The sequence below is a fragment of the Ornithodoros turicata genome, chromosome 6 (assembly GCF_037126465.1).
Source record: "Ornithodoros turicata isolate Travis chromosome 6, ASM3712646v1, whole genome shotgun sequence".
Classification (NCBI taxonomy): Eukaryota; Metazoa; Arthropoda; class Arachnida; order Ixodida; family Argasidae; genus Ornithodoros; species Ornithodoros turicata.
In genome coordinates this window covers 30,268,096-30,294,077 of record NC_088206.1, presented here as the reverse complement: position 1 = coordinate 30,294,077, position 25,982 = coordinate 30,268,096, and the positions used below count along the sequence as shown (strand labels likewise).

Genomic DNA, 25,982 nt, shown 5'->3' with positions numbered 1-25,982 from the left:
GATTGTGCCTTTCGCCTCTGAGCACCTCCTCCTCACACCTTATATTGGGAAGCGACATCACACTGATGTTGTTGCTGCTGCAACCTCTGCAGCCGCAGAAACAGCGCTGATTTTTAAAAGTTGTTTTATGAATATCTGAGCACCTTTCGGGTGAAAAAAATTAGCCAACTAGATTTTTGGCTGATGCCGAACATAGTGGTGTCTGTTTCATGGATGAGTTTCAGGATGCAACTGTCCCTTTAACATCTGTATCTATCCCAGTATCCAAGGCTGTACAAATAAAGTGTAGTACCTGGAGTAACACATTGGGCATATACGAGATCAGTGCAACACTGTATGTCACGGTACAATCCCGTTAATTTGATCTCGAAGGGGACTGAAGATTTGTTAGAATAAAGCAGAGTTTGAACTAAAGGGAGCCACTCTGAATGAGGGCTTGATGCAGTGCGTATTAGCTGCATGGGACGAGTTGTGGCTGGCTTCACCTTACTGCACGTTCCTGTTCGTGTGATGCCAGAAATATAAGAGACCCCTTTTTGCTCGCTGTGTTCTCTACAGGAAGGGTATTGGTCCCCTTAAAACAACAAGGCTTGCTTGAAAAAATGGCTAGGAAGCAAGCGAGCTGGTGAAGATGATGCATAATGTAAAAATCCCGAGACTAGGGAACACGAAGGGACAGACACAACACGAAGTCTCAAACACAGCTGGAATTTTTACTAAAGAAACAAGGGAAAGGGTGCAGGCTAGCTGGTATAGATCCATGAAGAAGACCGAGAGACACGGACACAGAAGACGACGCACGTAGGTTCTCAGAGACAGCAATAAATTTATTGGTTCATCTCAACTTAAAAGCTAAAAATCTTCGAAGGGGTGCGAGAGGGATAAAAGACGCATTGCTAACTACGTTTCCCCTGGTGGCAATTTCCAAGGATTCCCGAAACAACCTTCGGTGTGCGTAGGGTTCCCACGCAAGCACTGTAGTGTCCTTGAAGCAAGGCTGGCAACCCTTACAATCCCATAAATGATCTTCCAGTTCCGAAGACCCGGCCATTCTTTCAACATTTGCTGCATTTCCCTAATCCGGTCATTGAGGCACCGGCGCGTCTGGCCAACGTACAGCTCTAAATCTGAATCTTGTGGCCTGAGGCACAGGAAGCCTTTTGTTCCTTGTAAGCAGAACGTTGTGTATTCTATTGCCTTTGTGTACGTTGGCCAGAGCCTTTGTGTACGTACGGCTTTGTGTACAAACAGAGGGAAGGGAACAACCAGTTGAGGACAAAATAGGAGGTCATTTCGGGGGAACGAGCAGTCTGTTCAAGGCCGGACCGAGGATTACGGAAGGTTTGTTGACACAGTTCCCACAAGAAGTTATGGAAAGGGTCTCTCTCAAAAGCCTTCTGTGAGGGTCCACTTCGGATGCCTTTACAATTGTTTCATCCCATAGAGGGAAGCAATCTGTGCATTCTTCCAAATGTTTTGTAATTTCAGAGCATGAAGCTTTATTTTTTACTTTTAATGAATGCTCTCTCAAACGATCATTAAGCAACGTTTTGTCTGGCCAATATAACAGAAACCACAAGCTAGGGGGATCTGGTAAACAACGTTTGAAGAACAGGGGACAAATTTATTCCGGTGATCCTTGCAAATAACCTCAGGTTTGGCGAAAGGCGTGAGGCGGTCAAGACGGAAGTTGTTCTTGAAAACGAGGTTGACTTGAAACTTCTTCGCAACGGCTAACAAGTTGTGAGACACTTTGTGAAAGTAAGGTAAAACCACACGTTTGGGGACAGAGGGCTTAGTTTCAGGCGAACCAGGAAACCAGGTGTTTAACAAAACATTTAATGCACCAAGTAACATGTGACGGTAACCAGCATCATTCAAACGGAGAAGCTGACTTTCCACAGAAGGATGATATGATGACAACAAGGTTTTTTTAGGGGATTTGATAGGGTACCTGTGACCAAACCCCGTTTTACAGTTTTAGAATGACAACCTGAAGCGGGCAAAATGGGTTTAGCTTGGGATTTGCCGTAAGACCAACAAAGAGCGGGTTGTAACAAAAGCCTGATATCAAGAAGCTGAAGCACGCCGACAGTGAGGAACTCACTGGTGAACACAAGCTCTGGGGCCGCGGACACAACTACATTTTTACATTGATCAATAACACTCTCATTGGTAGAAATGAAAACCAGACCATCTAAAAACCTTTTTTGGTTTGTAGAAGTAGAAGTAGTTTGTAAAAAGGTTTGTGGGATAAGTAGACTGCACACTTAATAAGTACACACTTGTACTTGATACACCAGCAGCGCACGCCCTGGTGCTCCTGGGCCAATGCTCCTGGGTCTGACGTTGCGAACAGCCACCCGGCTAACAAATCTTGTTTGAATAAACCATTGCGCATGTTCATATGTTAGACTTACTGACCATCGCCGCCCGTTGAAATAACATGATTGATGAGCCTGAGCATTACGCGGTTTGAAATATCCGGAACTTCTAATTAAAGTGCCACTATGGACTAGATCTCATGTCTTCAGGATCCTACCAAAGTTACGTTACTGAAATCATCTTGTCTCACTTTGCATTGCTGCAAAATATTTTGGCTCTATGTGACACGAAAGCTAAAGAAACTTCATTTTTAGTTTTGAGAACAGTGACGTCATGTTAGGCTCATCCTGCAGCGTTGTTGCCCTTTTCATCTTCCGGGGGCTCACTTATTGCGCTTTGTTAGCGGTGCCTCACGTGACATATCATCCGACTACTCGGACCTTCGAGAAAACACAAAGGAGGGAGAAGACTTCTCTCCCATTTTCCCCTCTTTCGATCAGCCTCACATGACTTCTCCACCACGTGACCCTCCCCGGAAGCCGGTGTCGTTGCTAGGAGACGAGTGCCCTCTCCAGAACATGACATCATTGCAATTTGTGGTCTTATGATTACGTCACCTGCTCCTTGCGTCATCGAAACTTATGGAGGCTCAGCAGATCTTCAGAAAATGACAAATGCCCAGGGTTCATAAACAGGATTGAAATTTCGCATGTAGAATACTTGAGGCACCTCCTTTTCCTGGTCTAAATAATATAAACACTGTTTACTGAGTCCGGAGTTGCACTTTAAGCGGCTTTGACTAATGGGATTGCACTATATTGCAGTCTTATGGTTTTAGAAGTATAGCTGGGCACTCTGAAATCTCTCTACATACTATGGTGTATTCTTTAGGATGTTGCAGAAGTGTGCTACATCTGAGCAAGCCGCCCAGCTGTCTAAGGAAGCTCAGGTGTTTCTGCAACGGATTGCCGACAGCCCAAAACCCATTGTGGCAGCTATTATGGGTTCGTGCCTTGGTGGAGGCTTAGAGGTAGGGCTTACAAACACAGGTCACTGTGCAACATGAAAAATAATGTAACTGTGCACAGGTATCGATGGCTTGCCATTATCGGATAGCAGTGAAAGACAAGAAAACCGTCTTGGCTCTTCCCGAAGTTATGCTAGGCTTATTACCTGGAGCTGGTGGTACACAACGACTTCCACAACTGGTGAGTTCCTTCACACGAATGCCTTGTCTTTTGAACTTCCATTGTTTCTCAGGTTCAACTGCCAACAGCTCTTGACATGATGCTCACTGGACGCTCCATTCGAGCGGACCGGGCCAAGAAAATGGGCTTGGTGGATCAGGTCGTAGAACCTTTGGGTGAGAGCATTGAAATGAAAATCAATCATCTAATTTGTTTGCATCCACAGGACCTGGGGACATGAGGAGAATGGGTGTTTGTTTTAGCATATAATTGAAGTGATAGTTAGGAGAGATAGAGACATTAAAGTGTTGAGGCGAACCTCGATACAGTACTTATTGTCACGAAGCGAAATGGGTCGGCGAGCTGTCGAATAAACAGTGAACGGTTTATTAGACTACTTGGTAGCAAAACACAAGAGTGGTAGCTCTCTGAACACAACTGAGTCCAAAGAATGAATGCTCCAACTTGGAGCGCACAAGCATTTAAGCATCGCGCCGAAAAGTCTAGAAACAGCACGTGCGTTTGCCAGAGAGCAGGCGATGTGTCTGGAAGCTTCTTGCTTCTCCTTCAGCATACGCCGGGATGGGATGTACCATTTTGTGCCTGCCCTGGAAGTTTCGCGATGATGATTCGTGGCATTGCCCCCTCCTTAGACGGGGCGTTTCTTCTCCTTCTTTTTTTTTTTTCATGTTGTTTCCTTCCAGCATGTCTTCAGCGCTACCTGCTGTAGTACGGCTTGAGTCGAACGACGTGAACTATTTCAGTCCTCGGGGGTCGTCGAGAGGGAACGCTGCCCTCAGGTACCACTTCGTAATTCAGGTCTCCAATGCGTCGAAGTACTTTGTAGGGACCGAAGTACCGCTTCAGTAGCTTCTCGCTCAGGCCTCATTGTCGAATCGGCGTCCAAACCCATACCAAGTCGCCTGGACTGAAGCGTACGTCTCGTCGGCGCAAATTGTATCTTCTTTCATCGACGCGTTGTTGTTGACCAATCCGTAGTCTGGCCAGCTGGCGGGCTTCTTCTGCTCGCTATGTGAAGTCCAGAGTGTCGTTTTCCACATCACTGGGTTCGTGGGGCAGCATCGCGTCCAGCATAGTCGATGCGTCATGGCCGTGTGCAAGGCGGAACGGTGTGAATCTCGTTGTTTCCTGGACAGCCGTGTTATAGGCGAACATGACGTAAGGCAGTATTTCATCCCATGTCTTGTGCTCGACGTCGACGTACATCGAAATCATGTCGGCAAGGGTTTTGTTTAGGAGTTCGGTGAGCCCGTTCGTCTGCGGATGGTACGCCGTTGTCCTCCGGTGAGCGGTGTGGCTGAGTCGAAGCATTCCTTGTGTTAGCCTGCTTGTAAATGCCGTTCCCTATCGGTGATTAAGGGGGTTGGAGCTCCGTGCCGTAGTACGATGTTCTCGTTGAAGAACTTCGCCACTTCTGTTGCTGTGCCCTGTGGAAGTGCCTTAGTCTCAGCATAGCGTGTCAGGTAGTCGGTGGCGCCGATTATTCAACGATTTCCGGAAGACAAACGTGGGAAGGGCCCGAGTAGATCCATCCCAATCTGCTTGAACGGCGCCGACGGTGGTGCGATTGGCTGAAGGTACCCAGAAGGTCGTACCGGCGGAGTTTTTCGTCGTTGGCATTCCCGGCACGTCCTTACATAGTGGTGTACGGTCTTGGCCAGTTTTGGCCAGTAGTACTTTTCCCTTATACGGGCCAGTGTCCGGCTGTATCCCAAATGACCTGATGACGGTTCGTCGTGGCAGGATACAAGAATCTCGATGCGCATGTCCCCAGGCACAACGAAAAGCCACGTAGCGCCTTGTGGTGCGTGGTTTTCTTTGTAGAGGACACCATTACGTAGGGAAAAACTTGGGAGTGATCTTCTGAAGATGGGAGGAACATTGTCGGTGCGGCCCTGCAGATAGTCGAGGAGTGTCTTCAATTCGGGGTCGTTATACTGCTTGGTAGACATGGTAGTCGCGCTCATTAGACCAAGGAAGGCGTCATCGTCCTCGAGGCTGTTGTCCTGTCGCTGGAGTGGGGCTCGGGACAGGCAGTAGGCGTCGTTGTGTTTTCTTCCTGACTTGTAAGTGACGGTTACGTCATACTCCTGTAATCGGAGGCTCCATCTCGCTAGGCGTCCTGAGGGGTCCCTTAAACCAGCCAGCCAGCACAGAGAATGGTGGTCTGTTACCACCTTGAATGGCCGTCCGTAAAGGTAGGGGTGCAACTTTGTGATGGCCCATATGAGTGCAAGGCACTCTTTTTCGGTCATCGAATAGTTATTCTCTGCCTTGGTTAGCGTTCTGCTTGCGTAAGCGATGACACGTTCGACGCCGCCGTGAAGTTGAACGAGCACGGCTCCTAGACCATCGTTGCTTGCGTCGGTGCGCATTTCTGTTTCGGCGTTTGGATCGAAGTGGGCAATCACGGGTGCGGTCTGTAGACGCGTCTTCAATTCATCAAACGCCTGTTGCTGGGTTTAACTCCAGATAAACGTGGATCCGTCCTTCGTGATGGCATTCAGGGGTGACGCAATTCTTGAAAAGTTCGGAAAGAACCGTTGTTAGTAGGCGCAAAGGCCAAGAAAGCTTTGAACGTCTTTCACGTTAGAAGGAACACGGTAATTTGCGATGTCCGCCGTCTTCTCGGGACCGGGGCGTACGCCGTCGCTGCTCACGAGATGACCGAGAAATCTGAGTTCCTCGTAGCCAAATCGACACTTCTGAGGCTTCAACATCAGCCCTGCAGTTCTGATGGCCTCGAGGACTTGCTTTAGCCGTTCAACATGTTCTTCGAATGTTCTTGCGAAGACGACAACATCGTCGAGGTACACCAGACAGGTTTGCCACTTCAACCCGGCGACAACTGTATCCATAACACGCTGGAACGTCGCTGGTGCTGTGCAAAGGCCGAAAGGCATAACTTTGAATTCGTAAAGTCCATCCGGAGTGACGAAGGCAGTCTTCTCACGGTCCCGTTCGTCGACTTCAATTTGCCAGTACCCCGTCTTGAGGTCCATGGAAGAGAAAAATTTTGCGTTTTGAAGGCGATCGAGCGTGTCATCGATGCGCGGTAACGGGTAGACGTCCTTCTTCGTTATCTCATTGAGTTTCCGGTAGTCGACGCAGAACCTGAGTGTTCCGTCCTTCTTCTTCACTAGTACCACCGGCGATGCCCACGGACTGGTCGACGGCTGGATAATGCCATCTCTTAGCATCTCTTCTACTTGCGTTTGGATCGTTTCTCGCTCTTTGCAGGAGATCCGGTACGGCATGCGGTGAATTCAATGGGCCTTTTCGTCGACGATGATGCGGTGATTCGCAATGGGCGTTTGTCTTACTTTCGACGATGCAGCGAAGCAGTCACTGAAATCGTTGAGCATCTGGAGAAGGGTTTGCTTTTGAGTTGTATTGAGTTGAGGGTTTACATCGAAATGTTCATCCTCGTGTTCCGTGGTGACCGCGATGCGAGCAGTGTCCATCAGGCAAACATCCGTGGTGGAGTATTGGTCTACGATGACGGCTTTCTTCGTGCCGTTCGCCAGGTGTTGTGGCTCCGGGCGAAAATTTGTGACCAGGAGTTCGAATATTCCGTTTCTTACGGGCGCAATTCCTCTTGCTATCCCAATTCCTCGTTCGAGGAGAAGTTGCGTGTTGCCTTCAGCCAACAAACAGCCAGTCGGTGCTCTCTCGCACGTAGCGGTCACAAGGGCTGACGACAAGGGAGGCAGGTTGACGTGCTGAGTCGTCACGGTGGTTATGTCCGTGTTTGCACGTTTCTCCGGGGTTATTCGTGCCCATCACTTGTCTTCTGCTGTTTCTGGCGTTTTAAAAGAGAACTCCATTTGTGAAGTCGATGATTGCTTCGTTTTCGACTAGAAAGTCCATTCCGAGTATTACATCCCGTGGGCAGTTCGGCAAGACTGCAAAGCTGACGACGTACTGGATGTCACGCACTTGTATGACTGCCGTGCATCGGCCACCAGCAGTGTCCACCAGCAGTGCCAATGTTAGGCTCATCCCACTTCGTTTGCACCTTGCGAAGCTTCTTAGCCAACCTACCACTTATAACAGAGTCGTCGGCTCCGGTATCGATTAACGCAATCATCTCATGGCCGTCGATGAGTATTTTCAGGTTATTGGTAATTTTTCGAGCGTTGTGTTGGTGCTGCGTTGCTGTTCGTCGAGTTGGAGGAATTGTAACTTGTCGTCGGTCCGCAGCTTCACCTCCCAGAGCTGCAGTCTTCAGTTTTCCCGGTTAGGGTTACACCAAACAGGTCGTCTTTCCGGTGACGGTGAACGTGCTCTTCCTGGCGACCTGCTGCAGTGGGGGACGCTCGGGGACAGGTCTCCAGGAAGAGCCAAGCAGAAGCATTCTGCTGCCGTAGATAGTCTTCAATTGCGGCGGGGCGACTACCGCGCTGGGGGCGGGGGGCGTCGGGTGAAAAACCGGGAAGGCCAAGTCGTCGGTAGGGACATCGGCGATAGACGTGGTTGGCCTCTCCGCAGTGGTAGCAGAGCGGTCTGAAGTCGGGAGTCTGCCAAACGTCCGTTTTGCGAAACGGTTGATAGTGTGGCGGGACCCTCGGAGTAGGTTGGACAGGCTGAGGAGGCGTCCAACGGTTTCCGTAGTACGACGGACGAGTAGGTGGCACCTGTCTCACAGCGGCGGCGTAGGTTGGTCTCGGTACTTTGGCGTCGGGCTTGGCGGTTGACGATGTCTGGATTGCCTGCTGAACCTCGTCCTTGATGATCACACCAATCGAAGACAAAGGGTCTTGAGCCTTCTCAGGACAGAGGAGAGCTCGTACTTCTTCGCGTACCACCTCTCGAATCGGCTGTCTGAGCGATCCGACGTCGAGGCCAGCGGTCGTGGAGAAAGCCTCGTAGCCCTGGTGTCGTTCGTTGACGGTAGCGCGAGAGAGCAGGGTCCTCTCAATGCGGACTGCTTCGTCCAGAAAAGCGTCGGTCGTGGCGGGTGGATCCCGGGACAGGGCGCGAAAAATTTCTTCTTTGACGCCCCTCATGAGTCGCTGAACCTTCTTCTCCTCGGATGCTTTGGGGTCAGCTCGCCGGAAAAGCCGCAACACATCTTCGACGAAGCCTGTAACGCTTTCGTTTGGCAGCTGGATCCGTCTCTGGAGCAGATGTTCAGCGCGTTCAGCTCGTTGTTGAAAAGCGAACGCTTCGCGGAGTTTGCTTTTGAAGACGTCCCAGGACGTGAGCGAAGTCTCCCGGTTCTCAAACCATGTCTTCGCGGTGCCTTCCAGAAAGAAATAGACGTTGACGAGCTTCTGGTCGTCACTCCAGTTGTTGAACCTGGCGATCCGCTCATAGTGGTCGACCCAGTCGTCCACGTCGTCGTAATACTCCCCGCTGAATGTCTTCGGCGACCGTGCAGGGGCTATGGGCGTGGCAACAGGTTGCGCCACTTGGGTACTGGTCTCCGCAGTCATCTTCTTCTTGCGTTTAGGGGGTTCTAATGGACCGAATTCTGCAGGCAGACCAAGCTGTCTTCTGCTTTGTCGCAGTTGGTCTTCCAGGCCGTTGGACAAGGAATGCCCCGCACCTCCACCAGAAATGTCACGAAGTGAAATGGGTCGGCGAGCCGTCGAATAAACAGCGAACGGTTTATTAGACTACTTGGTAGCAAAACACAAGAGTGGTAGCTCTCTGAACACAACTGAGTCCAAAGAGTGAATGCTCCAGTTTGGGCGCACAAGCATTTAAGCGTCGCACCGAAAAGTCTAGAAACAGCATGTGCGTTTGCCAGAGAGCAGGCGATGTGTCTGGAAGCTTCTTGCTTCTTCTTCAGCATGTGCCGGGATGAGATGTACCGTTTCGTGCCTGCCCTGGAAGTTTCGCGATGATGATTCGTGGCAGTATTGACGCGAGTTGTGGCGCGAGTTGGCGGGGCAACGTTCCTGCCGTTGCCCCGCCAGCAAGCTCCTCCTCCCGTATACCATCCTTACGTATACCCGAACGGAGGTGCTGTTTCCCCAGTAGACAACTTCGCAGGCGACGCCCACTACCCTGCATCTCCACCAAGTGACGCGAGTTGTAGGATAGGTAGGATAAAGGAACAACAAGCTTTAATGAGCAGCCGGAAGCCGGGCAACCGAGAGAATGAATCTTCGCGCGCTAAGCCGCGCGGCACCCACACTTCGTCACGTATCAGTATAATGAAATTCACGGGGAACATGATTTTGATTCATTGTATTGAATATTTCATTCTACAAAATTTGAAAACATTTTGGCCTTGTAGAGGCGAGCAACATAAATGTGTATAGGTATGCCCCAAAAAACTTGATAATATGAGCACAGATTTTTTTTTAGAAGTTCAGAATGGAATTCGTCATGGATAACTTATGTTTTGGGATGGTTATGAATCATACGAACAGGCAAGCTGCCGTGCGAGTCGTGCGCGTTACTCGTACTTGTGCAGGAAACTGCGATCCACGGATGGGTTGTGCAGTGTCGGCTAGCTGATGACACACAGTGCAGGCAATGCAATCCTGATCAGCTGCGATCACCGCAGGAGACGATCTTTTGCTTGAGTACAAAGGATGGTTTAGGACAGAGATAGAACAGAAGCAGAGCGAAGGGGAGCATGTGCTGTGTCTGCAGCAGTTTGCACTTTTCCTTGTTTCTTTTGCCTTTGAGCATGTGTTAGGGATGGCGCGAATGCTGTTTTGGAACTTTTCTTTTAGTGTATTGATTGTCCACAGGGTAGCACACTGTCTAGTGTTCAAAAAGCATTAGTAACCGGGCTGGTTGGTCAAACATTTTGATAAGAGCGCTAAAACCCCAGTGCAAGCAGTGGTGCCATGTATGCCAAAGGGAGTCTGGCCATTAATGGGACCTGCCAATACCTGAGGCTCCACCCACTTTTTGAGGTATCTAGCCAATCACAGGTCGAAATACAGTTGTCTATTATTACATCCATCCAGTACTTATACCTCACCCTTATTTACTGGTTGCCACCATTTTGGAGAAACTCAGTTGATTCGGACTGAAACGGATATCAATGAGATAGACCAAAACGACAAATTTTGCGCCCACTTTTATCCACGCCATCTGCATGGGGAGAGGCATCTTGGGAAGGCTGGGAATTGCAGAAATGGTTGCTGGCAGAAGTCATTGGCCAGAAGAGTGGTACAGCCGCTTCGTCATAGCAGACGATTGCCGTAATGAAGTTTTAAATCATGTAATGTAAGTAGATCGAATAAAAAATGAGCAAAGATGTACGTATAAATAAAATGCAATTATATAATGCAAAATCGTACATATAAGGGTTGCCCTTCTTGCTAGTTTCTTGGTGTCACGGTCTTAACTAGGCCTAACCTTAGCGACAAAACAACCAATTTCGCGTAAATAATGATGGCGGAGCGAAAGTTGAAGCTGATTCTGCAGATGCGTACATGAGGATATATACTCACAGTATGAAATTAAAGTAGTCTGAAAATTTTTCGTCACGAAATCTCCGCTTTGCCATTCCAAGCACCATCCTCCATCTTGGAGAAAATTTGGTGTCATGGCAGCTCCCATGGAAAACGGTAGCCAATAAAATGCGCCTAAGTTTGATTGACAGGTCGAGCCTCTTTTTTAGGCTCCTCCTAATGGCCAGACTTCCTTTTCCCCACACAAGAAAAAAAGACAGATGACACGGCACTGTTTCTCCCTAGTGGTGTGTCATCTGTCCTTTTTCTTGTGTTCCTCTTACACTGGGGTTTTAGCACTCTTCTGGAAATGTCTAGTGTTCCCCTCTCATACTAGTAAGAAGGAAAGTGTGCAGATTGTAAGGATTGATTGCAGATTGTGTGGCAGTGAAGCATAGAAGGACAAACTCTGTTCTTTAATCGTACAATGAACAATCTTATTAATTGTCAATTACATATCTTATTTATGGATGCGATGAACAAACAAACCAGAAGAGAACAGGGAAGAGAAACAAACAACATAGTATCAGTTCCGCCATTAATTAAAATGAATACAAGTCCCGAGACTGGGATTAAGCACCACCGCCAGTGGAAATGCGATGCGAAAAAGAAGCACAAGCCAGGGGCGCACGAAGGATATTCTTTTTTTTTTTGTAACTTGAGTCATTTTTACCAGAACTATGCATTTCGTCATAGATGTCGTCACAGAGGCACGATGTCTCTGCAGGTGCTTCATTGAGGTAAGCATGTGCTTGATTTCCAGGTCCTGGATTAATGCCCACAGAAGAGCGCATGATGGACTACCTCGAAGAAGTGGCTGTTGAATCGGCCCATGCTCTGGTTTCTGGAAACCTCAAGCCGAACAGGACCAGGCCTCTACCAGAAAGTATGAGAGCACTATTGCAGATAGTTTAAATTAGAAGTAGGCATCAGATTTTGTGCGACGGGTATGCAGGAACTCAAAATTTGCCCACTGAATTGAAAAAAATCATTGCTTGGTGATAAAGTCAGCCCCAGTTTGACAATGGCTATTTCAAGTGAAAATTTTCATATAGTGGGGGACTCTGAGCCTACGTCAATTACCTGAGTGTACCAATTCCCCTTTTAAGCAGAGCCCATGTCTACCTCCCTCCCTCTTTCACCTGCACTGAAATTGAGTACATTGGAGACCACTTATAACTAGTGCCTGAAGTTTTAGAGTTAAACCCGTTTCTTCCCCAAATTTGCACCCCAAATTGTAGGTGGGCTCTTTAGGGTGAAACTCGATTGTTTACCCGGCAGATTGCCCTCACCGAAACGTCTGTAGGAATGCACACTACCTTGTTTGGCAGCAAACGCAATTACATCACAGTTTGTACCAAACCGGTACAGTTTTTTTGAGTAATGGAGCCCAATTTCAGCCCAATTTTAGCATACTGGAAGTCTTTCCACCCAAATTTGAATGAATTTAGAGCGCATATTGATTTCCCCGATTTTTACCCCCCGAATTGTGAAAAAAATATTTCCAGAAAACTTTAGGCTCTACTTATAACGTATGTCGCGGGACCGCCAAAAATCTGCACTATAAGTGGTACCCCGCTGTAACGAAATGTCCTATTTTTAAGCGAATACGTGCCTGAGATTGAGCACCCACCTTTCTGTTATACCTTGTTGTGAACCGGACTGAACAGCGCGGAGATTCCTTGCACAAAAAACACTTTATTCAACGCTCTTAAGGAGCCTATAAAAGCACCATGATTTTTGTCTGGCATAGTTTCCTGACTGTGTCTTGCACGTGGGTCCCCAACAACGGCGTGGCAACTGAATGCCTGATCGGTCAGTCCACCCTGGGCACAGACGTACTTTAGTTTGTGCACACACAGTATCATATGTTTGCAGGATGTCTCTGCTGCTGCAAAGTCCCGATCACCATCCCAGTCGTTTTCCAGCTCACACGCCTCATGGTTCCAGACGGCTTACACTATCGCTTCATTGGTAGCTATTCGCTCATAGATGCAGACATCGGTGCCTGTCAGAAGTGTCCACTGAATAAACAAAGTCGTTCTTTGCCGGATTGTTCCATAAGTTTTGCGCGTTGATCGTGTCTCGGTTGGCATGGGTGGCATTATGCAAAGAGAAGTCAGACGCTGTCCCGGCGGCCAACCCAACCTCCTTGCAAGACGACCCTCGCCCGCTTCGTCACGAGAACACAACTGTAGCATTTTCTGCGATTGGTGATTCACGCTTCAGAATTTGCTAACAAATGCGCTCTGTCCTTTGGTGACCGCACTGTAACCGGTATCCTGTTATCCCCACGGTTATGTTATAAGTGGTCTCCACTGTATAATGGCAGGTTACTGCTGGTTCTTTACTTTGCAGAACTGTTGATGTAACCCATTTAATACCTTTCTCTCTCTCTCTAGGACTATTAAGTGTGGCACTGAAGTATCAGTTTGTTCGAGACATGATCTTTAACAAAGCTAAGGGCCAAGTAATGAAGTTGACACAGGGTCTCTATCCAGCACCGCTAAAGATCCTGGAGGTTGTCATAAACTCTACATGAATTAGTGGCAAGCTGATTGCAGCTGGTTGTTCAAACATGTAGGTTGTGCGTGCTGGCATTGAGAAAGGCTCCAAAGTAGGCTACGATGAAGAATCCAGGGCCTTTGGTGAGCTGTGTGCTACTACGCAATCGAAGGGTCTCATTGGCCTCTACTTCGGACAAGTGACTTGCAAGAAGAACCGCTTTGGAAACCCTAAGGGAGAAGTCAAGTAAGCCAGAGTAGAAAGTACCACTAACATTTCATTTTCATGACTCCATTTACACTGTCTCCTCGCAGGTCAGTGGGCATTCTTGGTGCAGGGCTAATGGGTGCAGGTATAGCACAAGTTACGGTTGACAAGGGGTTGAAAGTTGTCCTCAAAGATACAACCAGTGCTGGTATTGTGCGAGGCGAGCAGCAAGTGTACAAGGGCCTAAAGGACTCTGTCAAGAAAAAGCGAATCTCACAGTATGTGCGGGTAGCCTATGCAGCTATGGAACAGAATAGCAACAGAAAATGTCTTGCATTTGACAGGTTTGAGAGTGACCTCATCATGTCCAGACTGGAACCAACTCTTCAGTATGATCACTTCAGAGATGTGGATATCGTCATTGAAGCAGTATTTGAAGACCTCAAAGTCAAACAAGCTGTGGTCAAGGAATTGGAGAACTACATTCCAGAACGGTGCATCTTTGCATCCAACACATCTGCCCTCCCAATCACCAAGATTGCTGAGGCAAGCAAAAGACCAGACAAGGTGTGTGCACTTGATTAGCTTTCTTAAAGGTGAACCAAATCTTTGTTGGTCTCACAAGCAGCCATGGACACTTAAGACAAGACCCTTAACAAAACCTGTTTTGGATTTGGTAAAGATAAAACAAAACAAGTGTGTTGATTATACTGAAACATACTGGACGAACGCAAAGAAGTGGGATCCTGTCCGTCAAGTAGGTGTCGCGTCACGCATAAACATGTGACTGACCTTTTAGAGCACACTACTTTTCTTGTACTGAAACGTGAGCTAGAAGCTGCTTGCTTCAAAATTTTGCGCTTCAGGTAGGGACCAAGCGGTCTTTCAGCAGTATTCTGCTTTTACAATACACTACTGCAGTATTACATAAAACTATGATTTTCTAGGGCAGTGATACGATGCACATCCTCTTTAACAAATTTACCTTACAACATTTTTTTGTGGCCTGCTGAGTTTTGTTATAAAGGAGTTTCACTGTATTTAGTCGAAGAGGCAGCAGGGTCTCTTTTTTTGACAGTTTGTGCGAGCATATTTATGTATATACAACACAGCTGCCAAAGTTCTGTGTTGTGATGTCTGAACCCCCCTGGTTCAGCAGTTTTAGGGGAAATGTCGGGTTAAACCCTGCTTTTGCCGATTTGAATCTGGGGTAAATATCGTTCGTAATCGGGTATAACCCAGTCAGGCCCTACTGATGCGTTTTTTAGGAAAAGTATTTCACACTGAATGTCATGGCAGTTATGTGCTTCAGTGAAGATAGTCTTCATTGGACATTGGAATTCATTCGTTCCTCCTGTAGGTATGAATTAGGACATCCAATTTTGGCTAGAGCCATGTCTGCTGAAATTGCTCAATTTCACCTTGGGCTTGATGGCTAGAGTTTTGTTTGTCTGAAGCATGTGCTTTTTTTAATGGTTATGCTAGCAAGTATTCTACTTTTTGGACAGTTCGTAAGAGAAGTGTGGTGGTGCCCAAGCAAGAAATAATAAAGAAAGAAGAAAGCGAAGATTAATCCTGATGGGGAGGAAAACTAAATTCTGGTACAGATGTACATCTCTGAAAGACGTCAGTCAACGAAAAGTCAGTGACTGCCAGCATGCGTGTGCCCTCGAAACCACCCCTCTATGATTGCCGACAGTGTTGTAGGAATACAGCAACTACACTGCTTCCTGGTTACGAACAGAATGAGTCTCGTGCACTGTTCCTCCCCTTCTTTATTGTCTCCCCTGGTACACTACAAGTGGGATGTCTGTGTAGCGTAATTTGTAGCACACCCTCCTGGCAATCAGAGCTGTAGGTTCGCGTCCTGCCACTGGCACTTTTTGTTGACTGCCATCTTTCAGATCATTGCTTTGGCATTGGGGAAGCTTAAATTTTGTGTTGTCCTTATTGTTGTTTGTTCAGCCTCTACAATTAATGTTATACAGTCTCCGTCTGATTTATCAGACTCAGCGGGGATTGCACAAAGGTCCAAATAAGCGAGCAGTCCGAAAAAACGAATTTCGCTTCAAACGTTAGTTTTATTAAGCACTACAGTGGAATATATTTAAACGGAACCTCAAGGGACCTGGAAAATCTGTTCCGTTTATCAGGAGTTACATTTACTGACTTGTGAGTGAGATGTTAAATGATGTAACTTCCAGGAGTGCTGAAGCTGTAAGCAGTCTTTATGCACATTACTGCATCAAAGACAATGAATACATACACACACAATCTTCAACTTTGTTCTAGTCCTCATTGAGATGTTCCACCTTCACACGAACAATTGACCCATTCATTGGGATATTCTGACTTTGGGCATGCTTTATCCACAGTAGCGAGCATTTTTCAAGCTCTTCGTAGTCACCGAGTCAAAGTCTTTTTCTTTGCCGTCCAAATCGTGAAGCACTAAAGGCATCACACAACTTGTCTTTTTCGCTAAGAGTTCTCGCTAGTGTACTTTTTGACATCCCTGACTTAATCGCAAGCGCCATGTTTGTGTAACAACCACTCTCAAAATTGTTGATAACTTCGATCTTGCCTTGAGGATCAAGACCATGATGTGCATTGGAAATGGCATTTACTACTGTTAACATACTAATCCTAATCATGGCAGTACTAGAAGCGGAGAGCTCAAGCTGCGATGTAGCGATGATGCTTTGAAATGTTAAGTCAGTTCTGTTTTCTGTTCCGCTTAACCAGTGGTGTAAAAAATTTTGTTCCGTTTAACGGGAAAATTTTTGCACTGCATAAATAGGAATCCAAACAACCTTGCGGCTGTTGTTCCGTTAAAGCAGTAATTCCGTTTAAGAAATTTCCGTTTAGTGAGATTCCACTGTAGTAGGCTGGGGGGTGACGTTGTTGATTTTGACTTGATGGGCAGTCTTCCTTCTGTGCCTCATAACATCGGTCTCTATTTTCTGAAGTGATGTCGTCGCTGTATATGGATCAAAGCACCACAATCGCCTTCATTAGTTCCAAGTTTGATGGTTGGGCTGGAAGACTGCAAGTCGTCGATATCCCAAACACGTTTAGGAAACATCCATCCTACCACATTAGACATTACCATTCCGCATGTTGGCTTCACCTAATGCCTGCGTGCTTTAGTTGAAGCTCGCTTTAAGCTCTGTCGTCCAACTGGCCGCTGAACAGCATGTGCTGGGCCTTCGTAAATTTTGGCAGCCTTGGTGAAAACGAAGACGCAAAAGCGCTACGACAGGCCTCCTTCACTCAGAGTAATTAAAAATCAATAGTTATTGTGTATTTTCCTGCCTAAATTTTTATACTTGGTTTACTTCTTTCATACGAATTTCGAAATTATCCGAATATTTTCCGGCGTCCCGAGAGATTCATATGATTCAGATTCTACCGATGACGCCATTGGTGCAGCGGTTGCATGTTACCCGATGTGGGAAGGGGCATCTGGTCCCCTTCCTGCCTGTTTCACTCCTTACTAGATCCATTTAAAATGGGTTACAAGGAAGAAATGACTAATGCACAGTTCCTTGACCTTCACATTGTGTCATACACACGTGATGAGCTGGCGACCGTTCGTGACACTCGCTGGCTGGGCAAATAGAGTCTGAAATATCGAGCGACTGGGCTGTACGGCATCCAAAATTTTGGACGTTATACATTAACTCTATGGGGCCCGTGGCCATTCCCCGAACGTGTCCGAATAATTGAGCATGTCTGAAAAATCGGTCGGCGACCCTAGATACTAGAGGTGTGCGAATGGTGGTTTTCAGGACCGAATCGAATATGAATTGAATAGTGCCACTCGCGAATGTTTTTCGAATAATTTATTATTTTGCCTGCATCAACAGGTCCACAAATGTAGTGCCCCAGCGGTCTATAATGGTGCTTCTTAAATTTGAATCTGAAATGAGATGCAACAAGAACTTGTTAGGCATAGGCTTTATTACTTAAGGTTTTCATGCAGGAACACCAACTGTTCAACGTGTTCAGGCGACGAAGATTGCCGTCTTGTGGACACAGTAAGAACACAAATATGAAACAGTCTTTCACTTGGCACCTGAGTTGCAGGAATGGACAAGTATAGCTGTGCTGCCTTGACCATTGCGGGAGACCTTGCTTTTCCGTGAGACTGCCACCAGAGCAGTGTGTTTTCTGAGTGTGGCAGGGTGGGACAACGAAGGTAATCCTCCACTTGCGGTGTTGGCAGCCTTTGGGTCATTTGAGGGGAAACACCTGAGGCAGACGCCAATTCTCCAAACACACTCCACAGAGCAGATTATGTAGAGGGCACTGACGCAAGTTCCTCAAATGATTCTGTGGTATCACAGTGAAAGCCAGTTGAAGCATGCTTCTCTGCTGCTGCTTCCAAGAGTTTCCGAGCCCATTGCTTCTGTGTCTGAGTTACATAGCAGACATTCTTGAGTACTGGGTCTGTCAGAGTTGCAAATGTAAAAGTGTCATTCATTTTTATGTCTCTAAGCGTTGTTTTCATGCTATGAAGGAGGTTTGAAGCAAATGACACTGTGCCACATTCTTGGACCTTTTTTGATAGCTGTGAGGACATGCAGTAAACTAGAGGAATAACAAGGGAGAGAGTAGGACTGCTTTCAGTGCAAGCTTCTGTAGTTGCCTCATCGATACAGTTTAGCACGTCAGTCACTGACGACATTTGGCGCCATTCATTACCGCTTAAGTTGTCGATGTCGTCATTTTCTGAAAGGCCCAGTGAAATTGCCGAACGCAACTGTAACACATGGGAAATCATCATGTACGCTCTGTTCCCTTTTGTGGGAAGATCTTGGATTAGTTCCAGTGGTGCACATCCCATGTTTGTTTGTATCTTCCGCAAACGCGATCATGGGAGCTGCGTTTGTAGTATCCAACCACTGACCCTGCTCGGGTGCAAATTCCATTAAATCTAGATGTCCCCTTTTTAGCATCCCCAATGCAGAGCTGCAGTGTGTGGGCAAAGCAAGGGATCCTGGTTCACGACTTGCACTGCGCGACTGCTGAGATGAAGTTTCGTGCATTATCCATCCGTGAGTACAAGAATTGACAGGCCTTCTGGAAGGTCCCATTCCACACAGATGCTTTGCAGAAAAACGGGCAAATTACCAGCAGTGTGTCCCTGGGATACACTCCGACAAGCCAAAGTGTAGTTACAGGCAGTGAAATTTGTGTCCAACACATGGCACATCACGGACACATAACTGTCTGTGCTGGGCGAAGTCCTACCGTCAGTTGTAATGGAATGCACTCAGTGCCACCCGTGAAACAGCTGCGTAGCTCGGACTTGACCCGTTGCACTTCTTGTTTGTACAACTCTGGGAGGACAGTGCGCGAAAGCGTAGTCCTGCTCGGAACGACATATTCCGGTGCAGCAGTCCCAATGAGGTCCAGAAACCCACGTTCTTCAACAACGGAGTACGAATGAAGGCCTTTGGCAATGAACACTGCAATTTTCTTTGTCAGCATCCGTGGCCTTCAGTTTCAGTTTCATGTAGGAGCTCAGTGACTTCTGGCTTGTCTCGGTCTCTTGGGGTTTTATTGCCATCTACAAACGACAGTTTCGCTTAATACGACTTGTAGGCAGCAGGATGACGTTTGAGATGATTGAGCAGAGGCGTAGTTCCTTTCGGTGTTTTTAACGATGCCTTGCAGGCCGTTCATTTGGCCTCACCTGATGATGTTCGTTCGAAGAAATCCCACAAAATACTCCGTCGTTTTTGAGAAATCATCTCCGTACTGCTGTTGTCGCATTCATCTGTGTCATGTTCCATTGTCCCTGATTAACGCCAATACAACATGTGGGAGAAGCGCATATGCGTCCGGCATCTGTTTTACTCTCCTGGAGAACATTTTTCTTTCAGTCGGCAGACCGGGAGGCGCCGGCAGGCCATGTGACCGTGGCCTCCCAGTGCAAGCGGCATCTGCACCTGCTTTACTACCTATCATGATGTAGGAAAACCAAGAGGCACAGATGATGATCTGAGATGATCGTCCGTGATGATGCTGATCTCTGATGATGATGAGGCACTGAGGGTGTGTGTGTGTGTGTGTTGTCCCCTTTTTCGTCAGTCCCTCTTCGTACCTGTTGGTACCAGCTTGCCTGCACCCTATCTCTACTCTAACTTGTATATACCTATATAGTTGTGTTCAACTTAAGAAGGAAAAGACATCTAGTCCGTCAGCTCTCAAAATATTACTGTGCTGTGGAGAGGATGGCTGGACGAGAGGGTGCGCCAGAGCCGGACGAGAGGACAGAGAGGACGTGCCCTCTCACGGCACGAGATCCACCATGCTCACTCTGCTTCTGTATTGGCTGTTAAGACTAGCCGTATGACATTAAACTGCAGCAGAAAGTGTGCTCCCCAACCATGGTGCATGGTGGCGCTGCAGTATTTCTCCTACTACTCCATTGAGTCTCTGTATCTCCAATGGCATATGTAGTTGATGAACTAGGTCTGTTTTCCTTCTTAAGTTGAACACTACTATAGTTTATTTATTTATTTTATTTACGATACTCTTAGGGCCGTGAGGCTGGTTGGCCAGTATGTAAAAATTCTGTGTCTCATATTTAATTGATGTAGAATCAAGGAAGACCACAGTTGGCATTCGGTAAAATAAGTTTGGCTTTGTTTCAGGTGCAGGGTTGAGGAAAGATGTGTGCTGTTAAACCATTTCACTAACAGTATCTAAATTCTAGAACGGTCTGACCATTGAATAATGTTGTTGATTCTAGGTGGTAGGAATGCACTACTTCTCCCCTGTGGACAAGATGCAGCTCTTGGAAGTGATAACAACCGAAAAGACTTCCCAGGAAACGGCAGCCACAGCCGTCGCTCTTGGTCTCAAACAAGGCAAAGTAGTTATCACTGTCAAGGATGCACCAGGTTTCTACACAACACGAATCTTGGCTCCTATGTTGTCAGAAGCCATGAGACTCATGCAGGCAAGTCTGTTGAGCAGCGCTCATTGACATCTCAGTTTATGGCAGAGACTTTCTAGACTTCCTTCAGATAGTCAAACCTCAGACCTCATTTGGATTCAGCTTGTTTATAATTACGGCTTTGTGTTTTAAAGTACCCGGTAAAAAACCCATGTCTACCCCCCCCCCCCTCCCCACATCATCGTCACTTAAGGGAAAACCCCAAAAGCTAACTCGGCAAAGTGCCAATTCAGCCACCAATGTTGGCATTGGAGCATGTTGAGCTCTGTACATTGAGCACGGCTGTTCCACAGTTTGTGTTCATCTAAAATGTGTGAAGTACTCTTTTATTTTTCACCCGAAAACCTGCTTTTCCAAAAAACCCAATTTCCCTATTTTCTAGTGTGTGAATAGTAGATGTGTGAATAGTAGATTTTTCGAATACGAAATGAAAACAGATAATTGGGACCGAATACGAATCGAATATCGAATCATCGGCATACAGTATGTGGATATGCACACAGTACAGTAGACAAGAGCATCTGTGAACAATTTTATTTCCCTGAAGTGAAAGACAACATAACATAAGAAAAGAATGGAATCAGTAATGTATGCAGTGACTAGTAAGTGGCAGAAGCCTTGTTTCAGGGCTCACCCTCACTCAAAGACTAGATAAAGTACAAGACCACATGCAAGTTGCAGGTCCACAGGTTATTATGCAAGAAGATGAGTTGTTCTGCGTGGTCAGGTAACACTTTCCCTTTGTGCGCACACCACTGCCCCGGCTGCAGAGAATGCCCTCTCACTGGGCACTGAGGTAGCTGGGATTGCCAGGTAATGGCAGCAAAGTTCAAAGTTTTGCAAGGTTGGCATACATGTATTGACCAGTTGTCTGCCACCACTGACTTAGGCTCCCAAGTCCGTTTTAGCAGCACATCATTTGCATATGCTTCAATTTCTTTCTCTGGTTCACTAATCATTTTGTCCACAACAAACTTTGCTAGGTTGTCAGATGCGTTCCATACCTGTGATGAGGTGGTTGCCACATTGCTTACACCCTGCTCGTGGCCGCCCTCTAAGGCTTTCATAAGCTTTGACTTTACCTTGTTTCAAGTGTCATCATAGAGCCGCAGCACCATATCTTGTGATACTGTAGGTGTGGACTGCAAGCAGTAATTCGGAACAGCCTCCAACATTAGTGCCTTTAATTTTTCCTGGTCTTTCACGATACTTAAGGCCCTCTGTTTTCTGCTGCGGCAAATTCAAAATTCTGCGGCACTGACTTGTAAATTCCGTGATTTTCCGCGGTGAGCAGTCAACAGCTGCTTGAAATGGGAGACACTTTCTTTTCTTGGATAATGTGGGAACAAAAAATATGTTATAAAATTACAGGCTCAAAGCACTGTTGTGGCTCAGCATTACATACATGATATCTTGTGTTCTCATCTGATGCAGTCTGTCGCCTGAAATCATTTTATACCTGCTGAAAGATCTTTCAGCATCTACAGAGTTCATAGGAACTTTATAGGAAGGAGTTTACAATACATGCCCTGGGGAAGTTACATTTTTAGTACACCGCTTTTTGTTCTTGGGCTGTGGCCATTATTTAAAAGTCTTAACTTCTTGAAGGCAACCTCCCAGATATCAAATCAAAATCCCCCACTGCTACCGCTAAACTGCATACGGGAGGGACGCCGCCCCTTCCTCAGGTGAAGTATACACAACAAACATGGGCTAATGTTATCCTGAGCTACACTACAATCTGTCTGTTTTGTCCTGCAGCATAAACAATTTCGTAAAGCAGGCTTCAATTTTGTAGGGGCGGCTTCACCTCGTGCAGGGAAGCGTCAGGTGAAGCCCACTTTCGGGAGGTGTCGTTCGTATTCGGCGAATAGTCAAATTATTCGGAAACCCGAATATTGGGTATTTCGATTCGCGAATCGTACACATCCAGTGATTGATATTCGATTCGAATTTGAGAACTCTAATATCCACACACCCTTAAAAATAAAGGATTCCGTGAAACTCTGTGCCAAACGATGGATTCCGCGATTAATTCCGAATTCCGCGAAATTTCGCGGAATCACGGAATCGCAGAAAGCGAAGGGCTTTAACGATACTGTATGGCTGAAGGTCAAGTGCCACCATCACTGTAAGCTTGCGATAAGCTTGCCATCGAGAGCACGTTTCTTCTTCACCGGCAGAGGCTGTGACCCACGCACTACAGTGGACTCCTCTTAAACGGAACTCCAAGGGAATGGAAATATTGTTCCACTTACCAAAAGTTTCATTTAACCAAAGTACACAGATTTCATGAAATGCAACTTTATTTAAAGGTAATCAACTTCCACTACTGTAGGTAGCAAGGAAAAAATGGATTAACAGCTGTTGTTTTCACAAATTTCTATTTCTTTACGAAATATACCTGCATGCCTGAGGGTTGGAAAAAATTTCATGCGCATCTCAATCGTCAACAATGGGGTTTAGCTATCTGTTCTGTCGTGCAAACTGCGCAGCCTCTTCCCGCGTCCAGGTTTCTGATATTACCTGTCAGTACCATGTGGCATCATCCACATCACCTTTCAATGCACGACTATGCAATCATCCACATCACCTTTCAATGCATTTGCTATGACGACAGCGTTGACTTTGGCATATCAAATTTCACAGTTTCTATTTTTGATTTGCTCTCGCGATCATGTCCCCAAATTATCCGCAACGTTGACACAAGCGAAGCTCCTTCATGTGGCTGTTTCTTCCGACTTCATGAAGACACATGTAGACGCGAGCTAAGCCTAACGTTGTATGAGAGTGACTGTTGGATTGAATAGCACTGGCTATGACTTCCGCCCGGGTTGCCAGACGTGAATGGTAATCTTCCAGGTTCGGCGGCATCTGGCACCCGCACTTCGTTCCGTTTACCCGAAGTACATAAAACGGGCTGTTTCAATTATCCGTCGATTTTTATCAATGTATATATAGGAAACCAACCAAAGGTGACCCTATCGTTCCGTTTATCCGTAATTTCCGTTTAACCGAGTTTCGTTTAGTGGGAGTCCACTGTACGTCATTCATCATCGTGTAAAGTCAATACATCAAAGAGGTTTTTCTTGCGTGCGTTGGCGTTGACCTTTCATTGGTACTCCCTCACAAGGGGAAGGTGACGTTTAAGGTAGTTCACGAGAGGCGTCATTGTGCCTATCAGCGTTTGCAACACGAACTTGCATCCGATGACTGCGTAGATCTTCGAAAGTACTTCCAAATGCTGCTGCACGCCCAGGAAAGACACCTTGTTCTGTCGAAACTGGCATTTTTGTTTGTTCAGAGTGATCCCAGCTCGCGACAGGCGTTTCAAGACCTCTTGCAGGCGAAAGTCGTGTTCTTATGCAGTTCTTCCGAAAACCAGTATATCGTCAATCATACACACAGTTCCTTCGAGACCTTCAAGGATTCTTGACATTTGTTTCTGAAAAAACTCCGGCGCTGAAGTAATGCCAAACGGCATTCGACGAAAGCAGTATCTATCGAAGGGCGTAGTAAAAGTAGTGAGTTCTTGAGATTCTTCTGCCAATTTCACTTGGTAGAAGCCCAAAGCAGCGTCCAACTTAGAGAAGACCGTGGAGTCCCCCAGTAGACCTAGAACTTGGTCAACCGTAGGTATATCGTGCCGTTCTCTCATGACGACCTGGTTCAGCTTGGTGAGGTCCATGCACAACCTGTGTCCTCCCGTAGCTTTTGGGACAACCACTGGACCTGAACACCACTCTGTTGGACTGTCCACTTTACGAATCACGCCCTCCTGCTGAAGCTTTTCCAGATCTGAGCAGATGAGCTCTCGCAGGGGAATGGGAATGTGCCGAGGGACACTTAGTGAAAACGGAACGGCATCCAGCTTGAGATGAATCTTGTATTCCGTTGTAAGGGTTCCGAGCCCATCGAATAACGTTGTCCGAGGTTGAGACGATACTTTGTCTACAAACTTGATGACCCTCAAGGCCTCTATTGCGGGCAGTCCGAGCAAGGGTACAGAAAGTGACTTCACGACGTAGAGCCGTTGTTGGGTAGATCTTCCTCTCCACAGTAACGTAGCTGCGAAGGATCCCAGGACGTTCTTGGAAGACGAGGAAAAGTTTTGGAAAGTGCCGTAACCAGGGCCCCTGAGTCTATTTTGAACACTTCTGTGTAATCATTTACCGTGACCTCAGCGAACTTTGCTTGTGCTGAATTTTTGATTGCATGAAGTGCATCCATCTTATTGCGCCTCCTCCGACTGCGACACATCCGCAAAATGTCCTTTTTTCCACAGCAATTGCACAACGAAGTCCGAGCCGGGCACTCGGAACGAGCATGCGGTGCACGACCACAGTAGTCGCAGTTACTTGCTCCGGGTCGCTGTGACCGAACAGGACGATTCCGTGGACCTTGATCCCGTGGATTCTGACGAGAATGTCCTGATCTAGCGGCATCGATGACTGGGACTGGCTCTGTCGCGCGTCCACATAAAGTGTTGCGCTGTTTATCTGCATCTTCGGCCTGCCTGGCCTGAATCCACGCTTCCTTGAGGCTTAATTTCACATTTCTGCACAACTGATCGGGGAGTCGAGCGTCTCGCAGACCCACGATGAAGCGATCACGAATGAGCCATTCTTCGACTTCGACGGATGCATAATTACATCTTTTGCACGACTTACAGAGTGCAACAGCTGGGAGAAGCTGTTGCACTCTTCTATGAAACTGTGCAGATTCGTAGACCTCGTTGACGGGATGCACGAAGTGTGCCGTAAAAGTCTCTACCACTTAATTGTAGTTGATGGCGTCGTCGATGCGAAATGTAGAAAGAAGCGGACGAGCTTTCGGTCCATGCAGTAAAGAAGAGACCGTACCTGAATGTCTCCTGGGGCGTTGCGTAGACCCGAAGCAAATGCGTAGTCTTCAAGTGGGCTTAGCCACGTAGTCCACGAACTGGCGTTTTCAAAGTCGAAATGGTCTGGTGGTTGTAGTGAGAGCCCTACCAAGCAGCAGCCCTACCAAGCAGCACCACCGCAGCTTGATTTAGTGGTTCCTCTCATGGTTTGTTGTCCTTACTCATGTCCTGTAGTGTGGACCGGGCACTGAGTTTCAACCGTGACGGTTAATGAACAGCTACAGAAACTGCAAACGGGTCACACCTTCTAGAAGTTGAGCCGTAGTTGCGTGCGTAGAGATTGAGCCCCAGGAATATCAACACACCGAACAGGAGACGACTAGGTAGCCGGCGAGCCACTACTGCGTAGTTCCAGGCGTGAAATGCCCACCACTCCTGACACCATGTTAGGAACCAGTCCGCACACTCAGGGAACCACAACAGAAAGAAACTTTATTCCAGGCTTC

At 47.0% G+C, this 25,982-nt stretch overlaps 1 protein-coding gene across 2 annotated transcripts in view; it reads left to right on the top strand.

Moving 5' to 3' along the window:
- Positions 1-25,982, top strand: part of LOC135396502 (trifunctional enzyme subunit alpha, mitochondrial-like) — a 54,797-nt gene that overhangs the window by 3,179 nt on the left and 25,636 nt on the right. For both annotated transcript variants that reach the window (XM_064627513.1, XM_064627514.1), the window contains exons 5-13: positions 3,217-3,355; positions 3,414-3,533; positions 3,586-3,688; positions 11,718-11,840; positions 13,357-13,475; positions 13,539-13,705; positions 13,774-13,944; positions 14,011-14,233; positions 20,427-20,636. In XM_064627513.1, the coding sequence (XP_064483583.1) occupies positions 3,217-3,355; positions 3,414-3,533; positions 3,586-3,688; positions 11,718-11,840; positions 13,357-13,475; positions 13,539-13,705; positions 13,774-13,944; positions 14,011-14,233; positions 20,427-20,636 (1,375 nt within the window). The remainder of the gene's footprint in view (positions 1-3,216; positions 3,356-3,413; positions 3,534-3,585; positions 3,689-11,717; positions 11,841-13,356; positions 13,476-13,538; positions 13,706-13,773; positions 13,945-14,010; positions 14,234-20,426; positions 20,637-25,982) is intronic.